Source organism: Pogoniulus pusillus, chromosome 30 (genome assembly GCF_015220805.1).
Source record: "Pogoniulus pusillus isolate bPogPus1 chromosome 30, bPogPus1.pri, whole genome shotgun sequence".
Lineage (NCBI taxonomy): Eukaryota > Metazoa > Chordata > Aves > Piciformes > Lybiidae > Pogoniulus > Pogoniulus pusillus.
Window position 1 is genome coordinate 9,713,796 of NC_087293.1, and position 19,037 is coordinate 9,732,832.

Consider the following 19,037-nt stretch of genomic DNA (forward strand, 5'->3'; position numbering starts at 1 on the left):
TGTGGCCTAGCTCTTGTGTATCACATCAAAAACACCTAGAAGGAGAAAATTCTCAGATGTAAACTTCAAGAATATAAGGAATCTTCATTCTTCAATTTGGGAGAGGGGAGAAGTGTTGAAAGGTTATTTTACTAAACTTGCCTCATAATTAATGAAATTTGAGGAGTCCTCAAGATTCATTTCCTCTTTTCTGGGTGGATTGTCATGGGTTGCCAGAGCCAAGCAACGCAGTGTGTCTCTGCCAGTTCCCCATTCTCTAATGACAGACATTATTTTCTGCTTAATTCCCGGCGTTAACGGTATTTTAGCACTTCCAACACGGACATGCGTACATCTGTCAATCACACCTTCAGGAGCACCCTGCAGAGGCAAAACCAAAAGTGTAATTCAGCTTAATAATTACTTTGCTGCTTCATTTGATCCAATTACAAAGTCTTTCCTTCATTTTCAAGCTTAAGAAAGTGAGGAACTGACCTTAACAAACATCTTACTCATGGACGTACGGCTTGGTTTGTTCGGCGTACAATACACAGACATAGACTTTCTGTCTCTTGAAAACTCCAGAGTGAATTCTTTCTTCATGAGTTGTTTTATCACCTTATTTAAAAAAAATAAAAACCAAAACACAATAGCATCAAAATACATACTGCAAAACTCACTCCCCAAGGAATTCCAGAGAAAAAGAGGTACTGACCGAGTTGCAAGCATTTGCACGTTCAATTCTAGAAAGTCCTTTCAGATCTGTGTCAAATACATTCATCTTCTCAACCAGACAGGTAAGTGCCGTTTCTGTAGCTTCACCAACTTTTTCATAGACTCCCTTAGCCTTTAGTTAACATAAAGCAAACAAAAACACAGGAGTTTATACTTTAAACCTCACATGGTACCTACCAGAGACAAAAGTTCAAGTTTCACAACGGAAAAAAAAACCACCTTAACAAGACTTACTGTGGCATATAAACCAAGCAAAACTATTTTTAAAGAAGAAGCTTTGAAGAGTGTGACTTGTAGAAAATCTCAAGCTTTTACTCTCAAAAATGGCAGAGAAGGATGGAAGGATGTCAGTACTTTATCATAGAGGATTTAAGCAATTGTGAGATTGAACAACCTCAGGAAGGTGAGACAAAGCAAGAGAGCAGCAGTCCGTTCTACACACCAGCAGATCTCCAAGTTTCAGACTGCCTTTGCTGCCTGGCTTTAAATTTCTGTTTTCAATGCACAAGTCTTTCCCAGAACTAATACTGAAGAGGACCTAAACACTCTTCCCCCTTGACTAGGAGATTCACCACTGGAAGTTATTACACAGAAGTTGAGAACAAACGTTTACCCTTGTTCTCACACTCCTGCTGTTCTAGGATATGTACTTACTTCATTGTAATCCAAAGAGGAATCATTACAGAGTGCACAGATCGTTGCAAGTTCCACCAGGCCATCATACTGGCTACATTTAATAAGTTTGTCATCTTTATGCCTTTCCAAAGGAAGAAAATGGGGAGATTTAAGTTAGTTCTTTAGTACTAGCAGCTCGCCTTTTCCCTTCCTTCATCGCTTTGATATATTTCCATTTAGTACAATGCTTATTAGTTATAGACTTGGAACTATAGAACCAGAAATCGTTGGAAAGAGCAGGTTTGATAAAGGTGTGAAGTTCAGAGAGCCATAAACAGAATGAGGTTACTACCACTGACATCACTACCTGAATTACAAACCCTTATTTCCTCCTGCAGCAGTCATACAGCACCACAGAGGTGAGGCAAAGAGCTCAGTAAAGAGGCCTAAGAAAGCAGTATTAGTGTTTGTGTAGGACGTGGAGGGGAGTTCCAAGTAGCAGAGGGATAATGTTGGATCCCTTACAAGTTTAGCTTCTTCAGCCTTACGGCATGTTCTGCAGATTTACTGCCATGCATGAAATGCATGCACTGGGCAGACATAAAAGCAGATTTGCCTGCTGAATTTCTTACAATTAATCTGTACTGCATGTGAACCTCTTAAATCAAGGAAGAGCCATTTCACACTCCACTAGAAAAGAAATGCTCTTTTCTAGCAGTCAAGTACTTAATCACTATCTGAGGGGTAAGAGAGAAGGTAAATTTTCCAATATTAAAGCACCATTTGGACATCACAAATTAAGAAGCAACTTCTTTGCTTTCACATTTTGAAATAGATAGCAATTTATTTTCTGGATTAGCATACTTCTAGAGTAAGTTTAAGAGAACCAAGACAACGATCCATTTTCTCCCCTGCTCACATATAAAGTTTTTCAATAAAGCTCTCAAGGAGAGGAGAAATGGAGTAAAAAAAAGACATGGATCAATGGTCCATAAGAATTCATAACATGGCCTATGACATGGCCAATTATGTAATCTTTTGTTCAGGCTCTTGTAGTACTGCAAACAAATTCCAGTGTTGTGTAACACAGCACGTGAACAAAATGTATCCTAAGAGAAAAAAGTGTGTCCAAATTTCATTTTGCAAGGAGTGACTTTAAACTGTGAACTCTTCAAGTTTTGTAGCCTATCTTGGTTAGTCACCTCATCTGTCTCACAGCCATATTTCCTGGTATCACCTGTTCTAAACTTGAAGAAAATAAGCATATTTGGATATCCATAACTTTTTATGACAGGATTGCTTTTTTCCCCTTACCTCTGTGTTCTTTATCACCAACTTCTGAAGAATGAGAAGTGCAGATGGAGACCAAATTGAAGAGACTCAACAAAACTACTCAGAACTGTCTGACTGTCTCCTAAAAGCTCAGGAAAATCAGTCACTAGTTTTATTTTTTTACTAAGAAATATTTGTAACTTTATATTCTGAATGCATCTTAGGAGTAAGTTATGTATCAAATACTTTAAGTGGAAAAAATACTGATTTATTGCAAAAACATGTAACAGGTATGAAATAGAGTAAGCTGCCTATACAGTTGTGTAACACATCTGAAATAATACATCTGTGTCAGTATCTGAAGTTACGTACAAGGAAGAAACATCTGTTGGGAATGGTTAGTACCTAGAGCAGGTCTTAAGGTTCTAAAACTTTGTTTTCAGTGATGGTTTGCTGTTCAAGGTGAAGTCAGTCAACCTTAGTTAAAATTCTTACAAAGGCACTGACTTCAAAAAGCTGTCCATAAACACAGAAATGCATCAGCCCTAAAGGTTTGAGTATTTGTTTCCTGGTGCTCCAAACTCAGCCTTTCTGTGGCAATTTTCCTTTCACGGGACATTCCTTATGTCCATGAGCACAGTGGGATTAACAAGCTTGTTCACATTTCCCCATTTCAGCCAGTAAAAATGGAGCATTAACATACATTGATGACTGTCTTATTATACTCAACATCTGTCACCAGCTATTTTATTATTTTGTTTATCTAGAGCTCTTGTGAGACCAGCTGAAGCACAATAGCTGGATGCTTTATAACAGCTAAAATGACACCTTGCCTAAGTAAATGCTGTCTTCTGAAATCAAAGCACAAGCTTTTGACAGCAATTAGCTTTGAAACGAGAGAATTGGGGAATTAAGATTTCCTGCTGCTGAGAACACCATGATCTTAACTGCTAGGAAAAATAAACAGAGATAATCACTATTGAGATTGATGAAGATTGCTTGGAGTCAGAGGCGTGCATGTGAAACTCCACAAGGGTGAGATGTTTACAATAACTGAATCTTAATTCTACTTCAGATACAGAAGGATTCTGTTCAGCAAGTAAAACTGAAGTCATAAGATTAAAAACACAAGAAAGACTGGCCAAGTGAAAGGGGATGTAAGAGGTGGCTTTCCCTCTAGAAGCAGAGCCTTAAATGTTCCTAAGTTGTCAGGATGAACCATCTATCCCACTAGTAGACTTGCATCTGAAAGCAAAGCAAATACATCTCTCCTTTCCTAAGAGAGTGAGTTTAACACCAGCTCAGATACCAAAGGCTGAGAAAAACACACAAATATTCAAATAGAGATGCACTGAGCCAAATATTGAGAGCGAGGAACGGAAATTAACTATTAAATTCTTTAATTTACAGTAAACTCAAATACACTCAAAATGCTTTAAAAGAAAAAAAAACCACCATCTCCTACCTTCTGAGGCAGGGGAATTGGAAGCAATGAGTTCAGAGATTAAGAGGCTCATCTGTTCAGATTTATGCAGGTCTTATTTAAATAAAAAAGCAAACCTCGTTTTGAAGCACTGGGACAGTTAATCTCAGTCCAGTACAATTTCAGTAAAATAAATCCTTTCAACCTACCTCTCATTTATTTCTAAATTATCAAAGGAACATGGCAGTATTGGGAACTGTATTAAGTATGCTTCATTAAGGTTTACTTCCCTAGAATTTCACTTTCTTTAACTGGTAATTGCTTTTCCCTAGCCCTACAGCGTTCGTTCTTGCTGGCTGAGCTTTCACTTGCTAACAATCACTACTGAATATTACATGCATCACTTTTCAAGCCTAAAGTAACAGGCAGTGCATAAACAGACAAATATTTAACTTCAACAGAAGACACTTACACTTCTCCCATGGGTGCATATGTTGAACCAGTTACAGTGAATTCATTCAGAGAACAGCTATCTCCTTCTACTCTATCCAGGATAAACATCTGAAATTAGAGTTAGTAGAGTTACTACCTTTGAACAGTAATGAATGCAAGATATTTAGACAAGCCTTAAAGAAGCAGGTACTAGAGGCAAGTTCAGGTGCAAACAAACTAAGTAGGCAAAACCAGATACAAAACCATCTTTTAATCTCACATATTCAAACAGTGCCCTACACTGAAGCACTAAGGATGGAGAACAGCACTTCTGCTTAGCAGAATTGAATTGTGGCACAAGTACATCAAAGAGCTGAAACGTATGTAAACTACATACACTTAAATTCAGCTGTGAAGACAATTCATGCATCCATTTGACAATCCTGACTATACTTCCTAGACTTCAGGCTTGTAAATTACTTCTGGTGGGCATTTGAAAACAGCAGTTGCAAACAAAAGCAGCACAGGGCAGCTTGGAAACTGACAATTCTTGCCGAAGTGAAAATAAAAGCATCTACTTATAAAACTTTCTAGATCTAAGAGGTGAGATTTTAGGCAAGACCCAGACTATGGCCAATTGCCCTTAATACCAGCCACTAAGTAAAACTGTTTCCTGTCCTGGTTTTCTAGTTAAGTCACTTTGAATGTTTTTAAGCTACCAGTGCACTGGACAGCGCTCAAGCACCCTTCTAGCAAAGGCTGAAATGTTATTTTCAAACAAAGACCATGATCTGAAGGATGCAATTGTACCAAGTAAGATACTTGCACCTCAAGCTTTCCTTTAGTTTCTGTTTTTGTTCCAGGAGAATTGCAGGCAGAACCATCTATGAGAAGACTGAGATTAAAAAGAAATACATCTCTTGAAGCTGTCATACTCTCATCATGGATTTGCTGAAGTGGTAGTCAAGAAGAAAATATTTTTTTACTAACTGGAAGTGTATCTTAATGGAATTTTTTGCTGGTTGGTTTGTATAGGCCTTTTTGGCACACCACGTTTTATCAATGCCACTCATTGTGCAGCCTCATGTTTCAGGCAACAGTCTTCAGAAAACAGTAATGTGGTGTTCTGCGACTGATCTGCGTCAATGTCTGGAGACCCTCTCATCTTTGAAGTGATTTTGCAAAAATAACAAGCTAGACGAGCTGATAAATTAAAAGCCTTCAAAGCTGAGCAAGTGCATTCTCAGGAGACAGCACAAGAAGACATTAAACAATCTCTCAAGTCTCCTCCTAAAAGCAGTATTGTTTCTGACTGAAACACTTTAGTACAGGGTTCCTTTGGACACTTAGGAGGTACTACTTAACAGTAAAACTACAAGAGGAATTACTGTTGTAAACCAGTCTTCTTCAAAAGCTAATCATTTGCTGTACTTTGGGTGGAACCAAATAAGCCTGCTGTTTCCAGGTATTAGAGTTTTGCTGTTTTAAAAAATCTTGCAGTTAGGGTTATTCTGTAGCTGTCAGAGGTTAACAAGGAACCAAGTAAGTTGCACTGAGCAAAATCTAAAACATTTAGCCCTTTAAATACAAATAGAGTATTTTCAGCTTTTAAATAAACACAACTTAAATGATGAGTTAACCAGGAAGCCTTCTGCTTTTGGCATCTGCATGATGAAAAAAAATCCCTGCAAAGACTAGGGCAGTTATGCAACTCTACTGCAAGTAACCTCCTCTGGAATACTGATGAGCAGCTGCTTTGTGTCTCTTAGGTATAAATACTACAATACTTAAGGAAGTAGAACAAGTCAACCATCAGTTAGAAAGAAAAAGCCATCAATCACATGAGAACAAAGTGCTTAAGGCTTACAAACTTTCGCCACTGGCATGCCATGCTCAACATTTACACATTTGGAATTCTAACCCAGTGTAATGACTCTGAACATTTGATGTCATGGAGTTGCTATGCCACTGAGTGTCTACAGTTATTAAACAGAAGAATCTAAATGTTTTCTCCATAAAACTCCCACACAGGGGATCAAGTATATGGGAAGCACATCGAACTGGCAACTGATCATACATTAAGTAACCAGCTATAGAAGCCTCAAATTAATAAACACTAGAAAGAACCCTGGGAGAAGGGAGAAAGGGCCCATTCCTTACTTTACCTAGAAACATGCCATACATTGAAGATGACTCTGGCAATGCTGGTAACAGGGTCAACTGCACCTACAAGTTGCCAGATCAGTCATCCAATACAGCACGTTGAAAACACTACAATCTACATCAGACCAGCAGAGCTATTGTACATAACCAAGTAGAGGTGGAACCACTCAGAGAAAATACTTTGGATTATCCAAAGTACTGTTGTCAATCTTTTACCTTTTCCTCACTGGCAGTGTAGAGAAATTTGGCATCTTGCGAAACTAGAGGCAAGTGTTTTAACACATCCTGCCTCTGCAGTGTAGCTACCCTACATTTCTGGAACAGGAGATTAATTTTCCTTGCCTATTGTGGGAGGATTGGAACTAGATGATGTCTGAGGTCCCTTCCAACCTAAACCATTCTATGATTCTATTCTATAAATCATACTAAATCATTACCAGCAGACAGAATGGCTTACAGACAAACCAGCTGAAAGCTGCTTGCAAGCAACTTTCTCTTCCATTAAGTGTGGGTACAGTTATTTTTGGCCATTACTAAATAAGGGAAGAGATAAAGGTCTTAAATACTACGGAGTGGAAAACTGATTTCAAAGTGGAAGCTTGTTTTAGGAAAATAAAGTAAGATTTTGATGATATGAGAAGCAAAGAACTTTTGATAAAAGAATTCAAGAAATGCTGACTACGTAGAGTGGCAGAGGAGAAACAGAAGCAGCTAGTTGAACATACCCTGCAGACTGACATCTGGTTCGTGGTCAGAGTACCAGTCTTGTCAGAACAAATAACCGAGGTGCAACCCAAGGTTTCCACAGAGGGAAGACTTCTAACAATAGCATTCTTCTTGGCCATTCTCCGGGTTCCAAGAGCCAAGCAGGTGGTAATGACAGCTGGCAGACCCTCAGGAATAGCAGCAACAGCAAGAGCAACAGCAATTTTAAAGTAATAGATAGCACCTCGAATCCAGGAGCCACCGTGAACCGGATCATTGAAGTGACCAATGTTTATTATCCATACAGCGATGCAGATAAGGGAGATGACTTTAGACAACTGCTCTCCAAACTCATCCAGTTTCTGTTGGAGTGGAGTTCTCTCTTGTTCAGTAGCCACCATCTCATCACGAATTTTGCCAATTTCAGTGTTTACTCCTGTTGCAATAACCACTCCCATAGCTTTACCAGCAGCAATATTAGTACCCTAATGTAGATGAAGAAACGTGAAGAGAAAACTTGTAGTACATCTATAAACAGGTTTTGGTTGATGGATTTTTGTTTAAGGTGATTTTGCTATAAACAAAACTACCTCCAGGCTGTGTTTCAGGTAGGATATGGAAAAAAGGTGAAAAAGAATAGAATGCCTTTACCACAGTATCTGTAAGAGTTGAATCAGTGTTGAATTTCTGCTTAGAGAACGGGCTCAAAATGTATCTGTATTGACCCACTGTAAACAGCATAGTCAAACCCATAGTGTATATTCCAACTGGAATCCTGAGTTTTTCCTTTTTTTTTTAAAAATTAGGATGGTGTCTTGCCAGATTTAATATTATTTACTACAAGAAATGTGTTCTGTGGGGCTCCCTTGAAATGATACCACAATTTGTGTGCATCATTCGTAAGAGAGCTATTACTTCAGAATAAGTGTAGAAGCACTTCAGAAAAAATAGTGTAGAAGCAGTTCTTTAAAAGTGTGTGAGCTCCAGCCTTCAAGACTTTCTTGTGAAGGACAAAAATCAATTTCCTCACAAACTGGTTTCAACAAACATCTAATAAAAGCTGGAGACAGCTTTTATTAGAAGATACTTTTCATATTTAAGTTGTTTAGATCATGGGACACATTTACAGATGCATACAGAGAACACAGCTTTTACTTGAAGACCTGAAGTTCTGCACATTTATCAACATCAGTATTATCTTAGAGAAGTTTTTAACACTTCAAAACATGTAACTTACAGAAAAAAGCATGTTCTTCTTGTCCTGGTTTACAGCACGAGGATCAGGCACAGGGTCAGTGTGCTTGATTACAGACACAGATTCACCTAAAACAATAGGATTAAGAAGAGGTTATACATGCATCGTGTTTTTAAGATAGTGAGCTTCTTTCTTCAAATTATTTTATGTAATTGCTTACGTGAAACAGGGGATATTTCAGCTGACTGAAAGTGGTGAATGGCTGGCTTTTAATAAAAATGGGCAAGGAATTACATAAACATTACTTATAGTTAGAATTAATGGTGCATACACCATATTTTAAAGAAGATGAAAAGTGGTCACATAAGCAGCTGGTACTGCACTCTGCCTTTTAATGCAGCAAGATCTACTGCATGAATTAGGTATTTTGTGTGCTTCTGGTGCAATAATGAGTGTTTCTGTTCTCCATGTACTCTTAAGATGTATGTTCTCATTTAAATCATTAGATCCTACCACGGTTATAGATCTGTGATGGCACAAAGTTATCCTGGCAGAGTTTAAAAAAGTGCCATATGGCCAACTGTTAACTCCTTTAGTTGGATGCCTTCAAAGAACTCTTCCATAAGAAATTTTAATATATCCATTTCTATACACTTCACACAGGTACAGGAAGGTACTACATCAGATTTCACAAGGTAGTAAATCAATGACTGAAGTCATGAGTACAGTTCTTTGTGTGGTGGTTTGAGTGGTTGCCACACTTCCTCAAAAAACCTGAGGCCAAGATCCGTCCCAGGGGATGAAGTAGTCAAGCCCAGATATCGTAATTATGTTACTCAATCCCATAATCCCACAAATACTTTAAAAGCAGCAAGGTCAATTCACTCTCTTTTTTTCCTTTCAACTCTCTGGAGGGATCCTTAACTGGGTAACTATGTGAGCATACCCTGTGGGCTGTGGCCTTGTGAATCTGGCCTGCTTGTGCCTAATGGGAGATGGGACAAAAGGAATATTGGGGTTTTGGTGGGTTGGCTTTGGTTGGGGGAATTCTTACATATCCTGTATCTGTATTAGGTGTTAAGGATTCAAGTATGCTGTATCTTTTCCTGCACATCTTTAAATAAAACCTTTCTGTATTCATCTCCAATTTAGCAAGTGTTTTTACTGCCCCTTTTCCTCAGAAAAAGAATAAAGTGAGATAATCTCAGTCTGTCATGCTTTTAAACAAAAAACTATGACACTTTGTAAGATCAGAGACAAAGCTTCCTACGTTTTAAAAGCTTTAAGTAGCATCTTAGGCTTTCGTGTTACTCTGCAGTTAGGAGACTCAAGCATCAACTTAAAATAGGCTGAAAACAGAAGCCTTTATATAGGCTTCCAGTGGATCTTTTCTACTTAGTTTTGATATCTTGATAAACATGGAATGCCTACATTTTCTCATGCTCAACATAAGTAAGCCTCATCAGATCTGTGCTACTGAGAAACTGTACTGAGAAAAATTTGGGCCTGTTTCAAGACAGATTTGAGGATCAAAAATAGGCTTCTTATGAACGCTTTACAGTTTTAAAATTCAGGGGCTAGTTAACATTAATTTATGCTACCAAAACAGGCAGAGAGATCTTCATGTTCCAGCTGAAACTGCTACAGAATGCTTGGTTGATTCCTAGCTTCTTTCCTATATTCAGAAGTACTGCTACTCTGTTTTGTTTTCAACAAATCTGAAAAGGGCTCTAAATATAGCTCCTGCACTTGAGAGCCAGTACCAGAAAACACATGAATGTGTGCACAGAATTTCAGCAAATAAAGCTTTAGTGTACAGAAAGTCTTCAGTAACAGCAGTTTAAAAGCTCCCTGCATTTCTGAAATTAATCCCTCTTCTGAAAGAAAACAGCTAATTGCTACAAAAGGTATTTAGTAAAAATTCTATACTTTCATATTTGAGCAGTGTCAAGATGTTCAACCCTAGAAATTGAAAAAAGAACTTTCCCACAAGTTACTAGTGTATCTCTTATGGAGGGGGAAAGAAAAGGAAAGAGAAAAAGACCAAAAAAAGCATTCCAAATCTCAGCAAGAATATTTATGTTCATCCTACTAAAGTAAACATGTAAAGCCACTAATGAAGCAATACATTCAGCCACTCTGAAAGCTGTTACTGGATCAGAAATGTGCTGCACTGGGATGCAATGTAGTGCTTGAATAGCTATAGGCTTGTTTGTAACAGATTGAGTTGCAAATAGGCACTTTCAGTTATGTCCAAAATTCACAGAAATTATACCTGTGAGAATTGACTGGTCTACTCTCAGAGTTGTAGACTTGATAGAAGTAATTCTTATATCAGCAGGAACCTTGTCTCCAACTACAAAGACATGAACAAGACAAAAAGTTAGAATTTTGTTATTTGAGAGAATTCTCACCAGCCTGTATTAGCCAGAAAACGATTTTCCAGTCACTGTTCAGATGACTAAGATCCCTAACAGATTAGTGTTCCTGTGGTTTGCAACACTTCTATTTTCTGAGTATCCAATACACTTGGGCAATTTAGATTTGCCTTCAAGATCTCTACCCCCACCTAACCTCAAAGAAATAAGTTGTAAATCACTGGATTGTTTTTCTAATCACATGACTACCACTTGACAGCAAAGGGAAAACATTCTCAAAAGGAAGATATCCATTTCAGAATGCATATTTATAAACAATCAAACCCTGTAGCTAAGGCAAATCAAGTTTCCTCTTCAGAACAACAGTCCTAGGAAGTCTTCTGGTTTTCACCATGCCCAAAGTCAGTCTTAGGCTCTCCAATGATGAGAATGTTACCCACATTTATTTATTGAGGAAACAAAAAGAAGTTGTACTTTCCTTTCCTTTGGCACCAATTGTGAAAACAACATGCTTCTGCAAATCTGCTCTTTTGATGATGTTCTTTGAATAGTGCCAAATGTTTCAGAGTTGGAAGTAAATTACAGATCATACAGTAGCTTTGTTTTTCAATAACATTACTTTATAAAATATATCACCATCTATATCCCAACTACAATTTTCACAGAACTCTATGCTATGTGTATCTTCTCATATGTATTTTTACCTTGCAGAAGACAACAGGGGAGAAAAAGAATAAATCTACAACAACAAACCAATAAGCCCACCCACAAACAAAACACCTCCACTATCAAGTATTTTAAGACACCAAAGCAGCAGACAGTTCAAGTAAATACCATACTAAAGGTGGCAGTAAGTAATGAAGTCGTCAAAGCTATATGGCCAATTTAGCTCCAGCACCTCTATTATCTCATAATAAATTATTCTACCTTCCTACTTTAAGAAAAGAACTTAAGTCCCACCATTTTGTGACTTCTGCAAATAAATGGCTGCATGCAAATTAACTTGGTAAAGCATATTAATGAGAATTGTATTTCTGACTCATAGGGGGTTCTACATTCTGCATGTCAAATGCAGATAACTGAGCACTCCTAACACAATCTAGCACTGCAAGTACTCAAATGACAGCTCCCTTTTTATTATAAAATAATGCAAAGAAACAACCAAGGGAGAATAGCCAGCTAGAAAGAGCTGATCTTCTCAGTAGATGGAGACTCTGTCCCTGCAGTAAAATTAAAACAAGCTGCAATTCCTGCAGGAACTGCTTATGCAACTAACAGCAATAAAGTACATAGGCAAATAATACCACGAGAAACTCTGCAGTGGTGTCCCAGCCTTAGAACACAGAAGCACACACACAGGCAAACCATGGAACAAAATGCTGAAGAGCACAATAGAGTGCTACTTCAAAGGTTAAGTAAACTTGCATCACAGGATTTTTTTGTAAGGCCAAAGAAATTCCAGCCACTAAAATCATGAAAAGATTGTGAAGTTTTGCTTGTAGACTTAGCTGTGTTTTTGTAAGCATGCATATATAAAGCCTTTTGGTAAATAGCCAAAATTCCCTTTTTGTATCCTTATAGAATGTGAAAAACTAAATTAAGCCATAATGCCCTTGAGCAGCAAGAGAAAATAGCATTAGACAAACAGTGACCGAGGCCAAAAATGGCAAAACTATTCAATATGGTCTCCTGATGTCATGAGAGGGTTCTGTGCAGATATGTAGTAGCAGCTGGTTTTCAGCTACCACTGAACAACAGGCTAATACCTCAGTGCAACATGGTGTAGCGCCTGTTCATCTGCATAGATGTCTTCAAAGTACTTGTAGCAGCTGGGAAACTACAGACAACTGCACTACACTATCACACTTGACAACACTGTCAAAGACTTCATCGCTCCATAACACAAAAAAGCAGCTGTTAAATTTAAAAAAAAAAATCTTCAACAACTGAGGTAGCTGGACAGAACACACAGCAATGTTTACAACTGATTTTCCAACCTACTTCTTCTGAACAGCTAAATTGTTCAAACTCGACCAAGATATTCACGAGACCTAAGGTACTAGGAGAGAGCCCTGCTTAATAGGCTTTTGCTATTTGAGCATCCATATTTCCATGAAAACTACTACTATCATTAGCAATTGCCCAAATCACTAGGACTGAAGTGTTAAATTTATTATGATACTGCATCTTTCTAAGTTTATCTCAGCAATTTAAGATAAGACATTATTCACTAGCCATCTCCCTTGGAAAAGGCTCTAGTGAAATATTCAAGGCATTTCCAACAGGCAGGAAAGCTGTACATCAGGGTCAGTTACAGAACTATTTTAAGCAGCAATTTGCAAAATAACAGCCATGACACCAAGTCATTTATAGTCTTGAATATACTTTTATGAGCATAACTGAAACTGAATATAGATAGGAAATCATCTCATGATAGATAGGACCCCACAGGAAATTTGTAGTGAGCAGTCTAGTGAAGATCTCATTTACATGAAGAAGGCTTTTTGCATATACTTCACCACACTGAAGAAATTGAGGGGAGTTTATTGGTTTGGGGAGGAGCTTTGTAATTACATTTCAGTCCACAAACAAACAATACACGCAGACTTCAAAGACGGACGACTAAGGCGGACATCATAGAATTTCATGTATTTGTGTTGCTCAGTACAGAGTTGCTACAATCTTAATGGTTATCATCTCACGGTTTTACATGTGGAATATGGAATAGCAAGCTCAGTTGCAGAAGTGTTTTTATCCACTATTTTAACCAATGTTTTTAACTCCAAATGTCACTTCCTTTCTCCAAGAGCTCAGAAGAAATCAACCCAGTTGCTTTCAAAACTGCCAAGATGCATGTTCTTAAAGTTTGGCCAAACACTTAGCTACTCATTATAACAGCCTAACTATAAAAATGACTACTTCTTGGAAGAGTGAGAGAGCGGGATCTGCTTCAAACCATTACAGCTTTGTTCATAGAACACATTCATGTCCAGAACACTACAATTTTAGAATTTTAATACTGAACTGATACTCCTTTTAAGTCTCTATGATAGTAATTATACAAAACATTTATCTTCAGAATTCTGTTACAATATGGTTTAAGGCATTAACTGAGAGACCTCTACAATCAGAACACACTATTAGAGTGTTACAGGCTAGATCAGCCTGTGGTTTAAGCAGCCCAAGAAGAGAAGCACAAGTGCTGCAATATATATCCTACAAGCAACGAAGCTGGAGGGAAAACAAACTATTAAAGCCACCTGGATTTCAGGCTCTGTATTTTTAGCTGGATCTGTGAATGAACAAAGATCTTTAGACTACAACAGGACTGCACTTCTCTTTCAAGTTTCAAATGACATTCTAGATGTTCTAAATAAAATTGTTGGTTACGGCAGGCTCAGGAAGCAGTATTAACTTTATCCTCACCCCAAGCCACTATGAGATCTGAACGTCCTTAAAACTACTACTCCAAATGTGTACTTTGAACACTGATACCAGCTCTGTTAACTGCCTCTGATTCCTCCTCCCACAACTGAAGACTTGCTAAGAGGTTTACAGACAAGTACATTATGAAAAGTTGCTAAGTTTGGCTTCCTTTTTATGTTAATGTACATGTTACAAGAACAGTTTGTCTTCTTGGCAAAGAAAGGGATCTGTTAGCAAAAAAGCCCATCTAAGTGATCACAGTAAATTGAAGTATTTTTTCCTGTGCAAGTCAAGAGTGATTGTTGCTATACAACATGTAACCTTAACGTTTTCTTATTTGTGTTTATCATTAACCAAAGCTAGTGACCTATATCAACTAACACTAGGTTGAGGTTGGAAATGGACTTTTGCAATCAGGATTTATTCAGCCACTGTTGTCCAACTTTGTCATTTCTTTTTAGGCAAGTTCTGAAGAACTGAGGTACTACTTCAACATATGTCTGAACAACTTAAGAACACAAACAGTTCTATAACCTGAATAAAAACATCCCTAAAACAACTCCAGAAAGATTGAAAGGAGAGGACAAAATCCCCTCAACATATAACATAGTGTGATTTCCCCTCTTAGGTATCTTTAATAGATTAAGGTTCTTTGTTAATCAGAAGAGCGTGGAATTTGTCAAGACACTATGTTTTTCCCCTGCTTTATTAGGATGTTCTAATTTCATCAGGCTAGGGCAGAAACGCTACTGAATTCAGCAGATGTAACTGACCACACGGCTATTAAAACAGCTTCAATTCAACATACACTATGTCTTTTACCATCAAAAGAGAGGAGTAAGAATTCTTTTGCCACAAAACATTAAATACTAGCAAACATTTTAGTTGCTTCAACATAACATACTAGAATGGGTAGAGCTACTTACAACCATTTTTTCTAATGCAATCTTTGGCCTCCAAAAGTCAGTTATTTCAAAATCCTCTCTCCTGCCCCCCAAAATAAGTTTCTTATTCTCTAATTTGAGGACACATCACTCTGTGAATACTTACTAACAAAGGCAACTGAAACTTCTTATATAAAGTATGGGTATCACTCTGTGGTTTACAAACTAAAATGAGAAATATTAAAATAAAAGATTGGATGCTACATCCTTTAATCAAGCAGAACTGAGTAATTTTTTTTTTCCTGAGGGAGAGTAAGAGTTAAAACATGAGAACAGCATGGCCTGACTCTATTTAGAATTATAGCTGTTGCAACACAATTGGTTTTATATTAAACTTCCTTAATATGAGCTCAGTTTAGCTCCTCTTCCCCTCTTGCACACATACAATCTAGTCTTCCTATTGTACTTGATTTCCTCAGACCATCAGAAACTTCATTTTTCTTCCGTAGTAACAGGTTTTAAGTATTTAACACTTCCTGAACAGGGTATAATAAAATAGTACCAAAAACCCAGCAGCTCTACTAACCAGGAAGATGGAGTCCACCTACTCTTTTACAAAAGGCTGTAAGCAACTATGAGACATTTTTTCAGGCTGAATTTCCACTCCACACCAGTAAGATATTTATTTTCCAACACAAAGATTATAATAGTGCTAGTCTGCTCAGTTTTAACCATACTAGTACATTCACTGTCAAGGAGACAAAACAATACATTTGAACACCCATTTCTAGACAAGGTTTACGAAACAGTCCTCTATCATATGCCATTCTGCATTCTGGACAGACAGAAAATACCCAAGGACCTGAATGTGCAGTGCACACAGAAGTATGATAATCATAGAATCATAGAATCAACCAGGTTGGAAGAGACCTCCAAGATCATCCAGTCCAACCTATCACCCTGCCCTATCCAATCAACTAGACCATGGCACTAAGTGCCTCATCCAGTCTTTTCTTGAAGACCCCCAGGGACGGTGCCTCCATCACCTCCCTGGGCAGCCTATTCCAATGGGAAATCACTCTCTCTGTGAAGAACTTCTTCCTAATATCCAGCCTATACCTACCCTGGCACAACTTGAGACTGTCCCCCCTTGTTCTGTTGCTGGTTGCCTGGGAGAAGAGGCCACCCCCCACCTGGCTACAATGCCATTTCAGGTAGCTGTAGACAGTAATAATATCACCCCTGAGCCTCCTCTTCTCCAGGCTAAACAGGACCAGCTCCCTCAACCTCTCCTCATAGGATTTGTGCTCCAGGCCCCTCACCAGCTTCGTTGTCCTTCTCTGGACATGTTCCAGCACCTCAACATCCTTCTTGAATTGAGGGGCCCAGAACTGGACACAGTACTCAAATCCCAAGAATGTTTAGAATTAAAAAAAATCTCAACACCCCCACTTATACAAAATGTATTCTTATCAATGACAATCAGAGACAGAAAAAAATTAGCTTCCTGGGAGAAAAGTATTTTAAGATGAGAACTGCAGGTTATGTAGAGCAAAATCTATATGCCGTACTGAACAGTACACAAGATTTCAATTCATTGAAATATCAATTTTCATTTTCTGCTTTATTTCTCATTCTGTAAAAGCATTTAAGTGTCATTCCTCTGAAGAGGGCACCAGAATGTAAGATGTGCCAGTGGACAGGTACTGGTACCCTGCCTTTAAGTTTGCATTTATTTCTAATATGATTTTGCCTGGCTTTAAAACAATGCATGTATGTCTATCACTGGAAAACTCTTGTGATCAGCCTATGAAAATATGTAGCAGCAGAAAGAACAAGTTGGTAAGTTAAGCTTCAACTACTGATAGATCAGGTAAAGAACAATGGTATCTCCATACCAAAGCTGAAGTTTTATTTCCAGTTAGGCTGCATTTCATTAACATAAGATCAAACAGTAAAAATTCTGGAACTGCAGCTCCACTCCAAGTTTAAGTTTTCTTTAGCGTTAAAAGAAGCTTCCTTTACCAATGTGATATGGTATTAACAGAACATTATCTTGATGTTCAAGCATTTTGTTCAGTGCTATTTGTGCTTCAAAAGTGTGCTGAAAGCCATACAAGTTTAGGCTGTGCCCTGACTTGAACCTCACAATTCCAGACTTCAGTGGAGTATGGAGTTTGGACTGCCTATGGTTATCTCAAAGCTGCCTCTGATGTGACATAACACCCACTGAAGCTCACAGATTTATTCACTACTTGTATGTGTATTTATTAACCACTGACCTTACTTCCATACTGTTCCAAAAGCAGTGCTTTATGGAAAGATAAAAACCTTTAAAAACAAAACCCAATGGTCTGCACTCTGTTCTTCTCATTTTTCTTTTTTCTAATCTCAATACTTAAAAAACAACAACAAAAAAACCCCAACCAACCAACCAAACAACCCAACCTGCATTTCTAGCACTGAGTCTGAAAATACTTCCTCTATTACAAAAGTAGCAGCAAGATCTGCAACATCCATGTTTGTTATTATAGAGACCTTGTAGCTCTTCATAACCACACTGGAGTTTGATGTAATTCACCTGTAAGAATATTCTTTCCCAATCTTCACGTCCAAAATTTATCTTTCCTTAAAGTTACCTGTAGTTCAGGAGAAGTCTGAAGGTGGTCTACAGTTAGAATTAGAAGTCTCAGAATGTAGTTCTTGCATATTTCATGTCAGATATAAACTTAAAACCAAGTCTTCCGCAGTGCACACTAGTTTAGTAAGCAACAGCCTCTGGGACCTCTGTATGTATTTAAGCTGTTAAGTACTTACACATATAATAATGGGTGACAAGAAACATTACTCAGCACTTCAGGGAAAAGAGGAAGTACTGTGACTGCAGTTTGGTCACTTACAGATTGCAACTAATGAACATTCGTTTAATAAGTTACAAGAACCCAGATAAGCTGCATTTAAATTAGAACATTTGAGACAAGAATACCACAGAAGTGAACAAAGTTCATTTCAGTTCCCAAACGTGCTTCATTAAAAATAAATTATTTGCAATCAGTTTATCCCAATTTGTCAGACTGGACTTTGTACAAAACTTCTAAGAACTAAGAGCTCTGGTTTAAAGTTTCTCTTAAAAGTGTCACTTGAAGCAAGGCAAACAAAAACCCATCTAAAACAAAGGGCACCTTGAATCTATTATGATAGCCGCTAGTTACAAATTTAGAGTGCATCCTCCCATAAACCTAAGCTTTTATAGCACACGATAATCCATTTTAAGACAGGCCAACTGAAAAGCCATTTGAGGACAGCATCTGGATTTTTTTCAGTTCATCAATTCTAAGAAACAAACAGTGTAGCTTAGTAACCCTCATGCACGACACTTCTGCGAACTATGCCCACCAGAGGCCTGCAAACATTTAAAGCAGACATCTCAAACCTGTCACCCCAACTTCATCCCAAAGAGCTCCTGTTAATTGTGAAGTATCTTTTTCACCATCTCTGTTTTAAGTGAACAAGGAAGAAATTCTTCCTAACATACATAGTTAAGGCATTCATTTCTGTGCAGCTGCTGAGCAAACATGGACTTAGTATCTCTTAGCACATCTGCAAAATTTTAGCATAGCTTTAGATGTTGAATTTGTAGCTACTAGACATAAGGACCAGTAATTGCTCATCAAGAGTTGTGCAGTATCTGTATGCACGCTGATTCCCAGAAGCCACATCAAACAGTAGATTACCTATCACTTCAGGGATAGCCTAATTCAGGTTATTCCATATTTACTGCAAGGTGACAATGCAGACCTGCTCCTCCCCCATGTTACTGCAAGTGAAAT

At 37.9% G+C, this 19,037-nt stretch overlaps 1 protein-coding gene across 3 annotated transcripts in view; it reads right to left on the bottom strand.

Moving 5' to 3' along the window:
• ATP2A2 (ATPase sarcoplasmic/endoplasmic reticulum Ca2+ transporting 2) overlaps window positions 1–19,037 on the bottom strand; it is a 46,936-nt gene that overhangs the window by 13,352 nt on the left and 14,547 nt on the right. For all 3 annotated transcript variants that reach the window (XR_010307890.1, XM_064168716.1, XM_064168715.1), the window contains exons 6-13: window positions 10,795–10,875; window positions 8,562–8,647; window positions 7,345–7,809; window positions 4,497–4,585; window positions 1,369–1,471; window positions 695–826; window positions 475–597; window positions 142–360 (exon numbers count right to left, since the gene is read on the bottom strand). Coding sequence is in view for 2 of the 3 variants with exons in the window: in XM_064168716.1 (XP_064024786.1) it covers window positions 142–360; window positions 475–597; window positions 695–826; window positions 1,369–1,471; window positions 4,497–4,585; window positions 7,345–7,809; window positions 8,562–8,647; window positions 10,795–10,875 (1,298 nt within the window). In the remaining variant the exon portion in view is untranslated. The remainder of the gene's footprint in view (window positions 1–141; window positions 361–474; window positions 598–694; window positions 827–1,368; window positions 1,472–4,496; window positions 4,586–7,344; window positions 7,810–8,561; window positions 8,648–10,794; window positions 10,876–19,037) is intronic.